General features: G+C 37.1%; 1 protein-coding gene across 1 annotated transcript; it reads left to right on the top strand.

The window, feature by feature from the left end:
* Positions 1-768: 768 nt before the first annotated feature.
* On the top strand, positions 769-3,506 carry LOC145611923 (uncharacterized). Its single transcript, XM_081667302.1, has 2 exons — positions 769-1,263; positions 2,105-3,506. The coding sequence occupies exons 1-2, from the start codon at positions 868-870 to the stop codon at positions 3,002-3,004; spliced, it is 1,296 nt and encodes a 431-aa protein (XP_081523428.1). The 5' UTR covers positions 769-867; the 3' UTR covers positions 3,005-3,506.
* Positions 3,507-6,000: the final 2,494 nt, after the last annotated feature.

Below are 6,000 nucleotides of genomic sequence, written 5' to 3'. Positions count from 1 at the left end.
AATATAATAGAAAATCAGTAAAATTAATTTCAGTTCAACAAAAATAATTTCAATTCAGTGCAATTAATTTCAGTTCAGTTTGAATAATTTGAGTCCAGCAAAAATAATTTCAGTTTAGTAACTTTAATTTCAGACAGGAAAAAAAGGTGAAGTGAACGGGGCCTAAGGGCCTATTTACATTTACTGAATTGAGCTGAACTGAATTGATTGGAGCTAAACTGAACTGAACTGATTGGAGCTGAACTGAACTGAGCTGAATTGAATATTTTATGAGAGAAGAAAATTAGGAACTGAACTGATTGGAGCTGAATTAAACTGAAGTTAAGTAAATGTGAACAGACCATAAATCTCACAAATAATACCGCTTTGTTACAACAAAAAAAAACGGAGGTGCTTTGTATTAAACACCTAATTGGCTAGTTCTCCCAAGTCCAAATCCATAACACATCACCTCTTACCTCTACACATTAAACATCTCTAAATAATCCAAATGTTATTCTCCTTAATAATTGTCAATTTTGTGCACAAGTCGGATTAACATCGAGTCTTTCTTATTACTATATCGAATTGAATCGTGTAAGTTCATTGTTTTTTTTTTTTTTTTTTTTTTTTTTTTTTTTTGGTGTTTAGAGAGTTACAAGGCTAGGGGTGGGAATCGATTCTATGATCTCATGATATTGGAAAGGAAGTTCTAATCACTTGAGATATCCTTCCGTTTTCAATTTTTAGCTCGTAGTTTTCTTTCGGTCCAATTAACCCTTTCCTAATTAGAAATAGTAACACACCCCATTCATCCAAAGTCGGTTCGCAGTTGGCAGTTTGGCACCCTTTAAAAACCCAGAAAAGACCATCTCTTTGTCGATAACAATGGCGTCTTCACAATCAATGGAAGACAAAGCATTTTCAGAGAGAGTGAAGAAAACATTTGGTTCCCTTTTCGCAACTCTAGAACCTTCTCCTAAATCTCTTTCAAACCCACTTTGGTCTCTCACTGATTCCCAGGTTGAGAAGAAAGAATGGCGTCGTGAAATCGACACTTCTAGAGATTCCAACCCTTGTTCTTCTTCCTTCGATGATTTTCTCTCTCATGCCCGTAAAAATTCCCGCAAAAATCTCCAGAATTATCGCAAGGAGCTTCAGGATGATGATCTTCGAGATCTTGATGGTGATGATGATGAAGAGGAAGATGGTGGTGAGAAGGTTGATTTGAGTGATTTGGATGTTAAAGCTTCTATTGGCATGGATTCTACTCTTGATAATGAGGTAATTTTACTTTCCAACTTTTAAATTTTTTTGGTAAAAAAGTTGTATTGATGATATTTTAGGGTTTATATTTGATTGAATTGAATTGGGGAGAGTGTGGTTTTGATTGTTTTTAGTGAATGATTGTTTGATTTTAAATTACAATGTTGGTTCTGCACTGTTGAATTTTAATTTTGTTATTGGGTATTTAATTTGGAATGTTGAATTTAGGGTTTATATATGATTTTATTGAAGGGGAGAGTGTTGTTTTGCTTAATGATTTGAAAAACTTCAGTTCTTATTGGAAGATATGATTGAGTTGTTTGGAAAATACAGTTAGTGTATCAATTGAGAATCAAATTAAGTTAATATGCTATGAGGAATTAGGTGCTTTTATGCCGAGTGTTTAGGGGTGCGGTAGTGTGTAAAATGGTGCTGTCCTCGTACTGTTTTTGGTTAGGCAGTTGGATTTTGCACCGATCATTTGCCCCTACTTCGATTGGAGTTTGAGGCAGGAAGGAACTATAATTGCAGGCTGTTTCATTTGCCTCTAGCTGTTTATAGTTGGAATTTGCACCGATCATTTGCCTCTACTTCGATTGGAATTTGAGGCAGGCTGTTTCATTTGCCTCAAGCTATTGATTTATTTCTTAGCTCAGTGGTGGTAGGAAATTATAAAGCATAATTCTGATGAATGTAGTTATTCTTCTTGGGGGTTATTTGTTGTTTCTATTTTTGGCTGCTTTTCAGAAGAGATTGTTAAATTGTGGCTCGTACCAGATCACTGCTGGACAATTTTGTAAAATTAACATGGTTTGCATTTGTATGCTAGTCTAATCACTTGTGGGTTTTGATCTTGCAGGCTGAAGAAGATACTTTTGACAAAGTTGCCTTAGGAAGGGAGAATGCTGGTGATAGGTTGTACATGAGAGATGTTACTGGTGGTCATGATTCACATTTTAGCGCTTTGGATGACCTCCCTGGTGCTGTTGGGATTCTTGGGAACAAGGGGAAGGATCCTCGTGCGAATCGCCAGGCTGCAAGGATTAGACTGAAAGAAGATGATGCAGAAGCTGCTGCACAGGCAGAACGTAAACCAGAGCAGTCTCCTTCAACTGCTGAAGGAGATTCTTCTGTGTCAACTGGAGGTCTTGACAAACTGAAGCCTATATTAAAAAGAAAGGAGCGTGAATCAACTTCAAAGCCGTCGAAACGTGTCAGGTTTGACCCTCTTTGTATAAGCAATGATGAGAGAGCTAGTGAAATTCCAAGTAATAAGACTGAAACTACGGTCCAAGTTATTGGGGAGGAGTTGAATCAGAATGTTTCTAGAGTTCCAGATCATGTTCAAAATCCTTCCAAATACACATGCTATACTCTTGATTCCACTGAGGAAATGGGCAATAAGTCAAATACGGGTGCTTACTTGGAGTTTGTTGAGATGATGAAGGCAAAGAATTCTGTGTCAGGATCTGACTCGGATGTTCCTACTGATCTCCCCAAATCTGTGACCTTTATTCCTAAGAAAAAGTCTGATACTTTGAAAGGTGTTTATAATGATGCAAGTCGAGAGAAAGGAAGTGATGCAAAGTGTACCCCATTGCAATCAACCTTTCTCGATATGGCAGCTGAGGACCAGGAGACTGAAGCTGGTGACATGGACATTGATGAACCTGAAACAAGTGCAGAGTCCAACAAAGGCATTGTGTTTAGGAAGCAGGGTCGTCAGTATCGAAAGCCCCTGGCAGATGAGCCTGCATAGATGGGGTGGACATTGATAATAGTTGCCTGTTGAACTATTATTTTGCACGACTGCTCCTTTTGGCGAAGATTGGCTCATTTGTGGAAATTATTTTTAAAAGATAAGAAAAGCAGAGCTGTTGATTTTGCTACTTGCATAGCTCGAGATATTAACCTGTACTTATTTGTAAGTTCTGTTTCCTTCGGTGAAGTGTTGGATTGAGGCTTATGCTTGCTAGAATTGAGTTGCTTTCATGAGGACAGGGAGCATGTTCTGTTTATGCTGTAATTGTTATCTACAATGCTCAAAGCGTGTCTTGCTTGTTTTGACAGGGCAATATTATGCCTTGCTTTCCCACCTTAACTGGTGCCTCCCCTGCAGTAGAAGACTAACTATGTGGATGCTGTATTCTGAAAGTTTGTTATATTAATATTGATACAGTGACAGTGTAGTCTTAATGAGGTTTATCCTTAACAATTTTCTCAATATTCTTTATGGTTACATTGTTTAGTGTTTTTATTCAGATAGCTCTTAACATACAGTATTGAAGATTCTGACTTCTGTGAGTATATTGGAAGTCCTGCATCATCTGGTTGGGCTGAATTCTTTTGCTCAGCTCCCAGGTCAGTCAAGAAAGATGACCGATGCTTTCTCATGCCTGACATCTAGAGATCCCCTTTATTGCCGTCATTGTGCTGAAATTGTAGAGTTGAATCTATAGTGTAGGTAAGCAAAATCATAGTACTAGACGCTCGCAAATTTTGATCTAGCTGATTTCTATCTTGATTGATGTAATGTTCCATGGATACGATTACGCATATTTCTTCCCTTTTCCTAGCATGGACGCATGGTAAAACACAGGCGTCGGAGATTCTGAGACTCCACGGGAAGCCCTTTTTTATCTGGATGGGCTGACTTCTTTGGCTTACAGGCTTAGGTTCTGAGCCTGGCTAGAACAAACCTTTTCTTTCATGCCTAATGTCTCGTAGTGAGTAATGCCTGAAGGCTTCCCTTTTGCTCTTTGCCAATTCGAGCAAACTTGCATACTCATTCACAAAGCCATATCGACTCTTGAGTTTTTATCAGTGAGCTGATATTTGATGTATAGTGCAGCAAACCTAGCCCATAGTAATATCCTTTTTACTCTATATTGCAAACTTTGATCTGAATTTTTTAGTTGACTCAAGTTTAATGTATGTTTCCCTTTAACTTACGCTATTAACATATTAAAAGCTAAGTTATCTAATGAATTGAACAATGTACAACTAGAAAGTGTCATTCAAGGTAGGAAAAAATGACAGCATTGCAAAATTTACATACATACATCATTGCATCTGCTTGATTAATTTGTATAAACACCTAGTTAAATCAATCATCTTCGCCGAAGAACAATTTTTCCCTCAGCATCATCCTGGATAATGGGCAAAACCTCATCCGGTGGAGCATGTCTCCAAATACAAGGCTTCTCTAATTTATGGCCAATATTAGCAAACTTATCAGCGGCTCGATTACCCTCTCTATAAATATGTGTCACCGTGCAGTTTTTTATCTTAGGTATGATTGTGTTTATACGACTGACATACCTTTGAGCTTTAAATGACTTGATAGTGCGTCTCTGAACAATAATGTTTACCAATTCCTCGGCGTCTCCCTCAAGCCACACATTGGTCCACCCATTCTCTAGTATAAGCTCAAGGCCTTTAAGGAGGGCTGCCAATTCTGCAATGGTGTTATCTGAACTTTCAATGGATTCCGCATAGCCAAGTACGAACTTAGCATTATGATCTCGGAAAACTCCTCCGATGCTTGCTTTGCCACACTGGCCCTTAAAAGATCCATCAAAGTTCAACTTCCATTCGTGCACCCTACCTTAGGCTTCTCCCAAGAAACGGGTATAGACAGCTTATGTTGGTTCCTAACTAGCAATAGTCCAACAGCTGATGGATATTGTGCATTTATCCTGTGACAACTAAAGAATCTTGTGATGAATGTCAACATATTTGCAAATTATACATAAAATGAAAGAGTTTTTGTTTTGGTATATACGTGATGTTAGATACATTTCATTTATATAAATGAACTTAATAAACTAACGCCCTCATAATTAGAGGAAGCCCTAGTTTATCACCTTGGAACTCCTTAGTGTCTCTTCTGCTTCAGTCATTCACCCAAGCTTCTTTAATTTCCAAATTCCAACTGATGGCAGTGTTTACAACTTTCCAAAAACACAAAACTGAAATGTTTAGCTAGTTCCAATAAACATGTTCATTGGAATATTGGATGCATTAATCGGTGATAATCGAAGTATGCAGTAGGCTTTGTGTACTGTTGTTCATTTCCTTAATTCTAATCGTCACTACTACTAGTCTAGTAATAAAGACATAGAGAGTAGAGACTACAAGGTAGTCCAATTAACTGCATTTTTGTAATCTTAATCTTTTTTTTTTTTTTTTTATTTTTTTGCCAAATATTGTATTTTCGAGATTTTCACTTGTGTTTGAGCTTTGAGGCATTTTTATGATAAATTTTGTCTATCATGTACAATAACTTTTGTCTATCATGTGTAAGGGTGCTTTAAAATCAATTAGAAAAGCTAAATTGAGATGGATGCGCGTAAGCACCTTTAAAGATAAAGATCAGGAAAAATAATTAGGTTGGAATTAAATTGAGGACAATGTAATTGTAAAGCCAATTGCATTGTTGGTTTGGGCATGTCAAATAAAGATCAGAAGACACATCGTAAAAGAAACAAGAGGATTGAGATAACGGGGAGCTTAGGAAGAGATAGAGAAAAAGACCAATAATAATGACTTGGATGGAAGTAGTTAAGAAAGGCATGAAGAAATCGAATTTGTAGTGGACAAAATGAAGGGGGAGAATTCTTGTTTCGTATATCCGACACCAATCTTTTTGGGATTAAGGTTTTAATTGATTGATTGAGGTATAAATTGCTGTGAAACAATAAAAAGTTATCTTGATACATAGTACAATCAAGGTGCTTGAATTATACCGAAAAA

The sequence above is a fragment of the Chenopodium album genome, chromosome 24 (assembly GCF_948465745.1).
Source record: "Chenopodium album chromosome 24, dcCheAlbu1.1, whole genome shotgun sequence".
In the NCBI taxonomy this organism is placed as follows: Eukaryota; Viridiplantae; Streptophyta; class Magnoliopsida; order Caryophyllales; family Amaranthaceae; genus Chenopodium; species Chenopodium album.
This window is presented reverse-complemented; position numbering and strand designations above follow the sequence as displayed.

Excerpts from the sequence above, each read along its gene's own strand:
- LOC145611923 (XM_081667302.1), top strand. The coding sequence starts at position 868 with ATGGCGTCTTCACAATCAATGGAAGACAAAGCATTTTCAGAGAGAGTG. Across the intron at positions 1,264-2,104 it reads ATTCTACTCTTGATAATGAG|GCTGAAGAAGATACTTTTGA; the intron begins GTAATTTTACTT and ends TTGATCTTGCAG.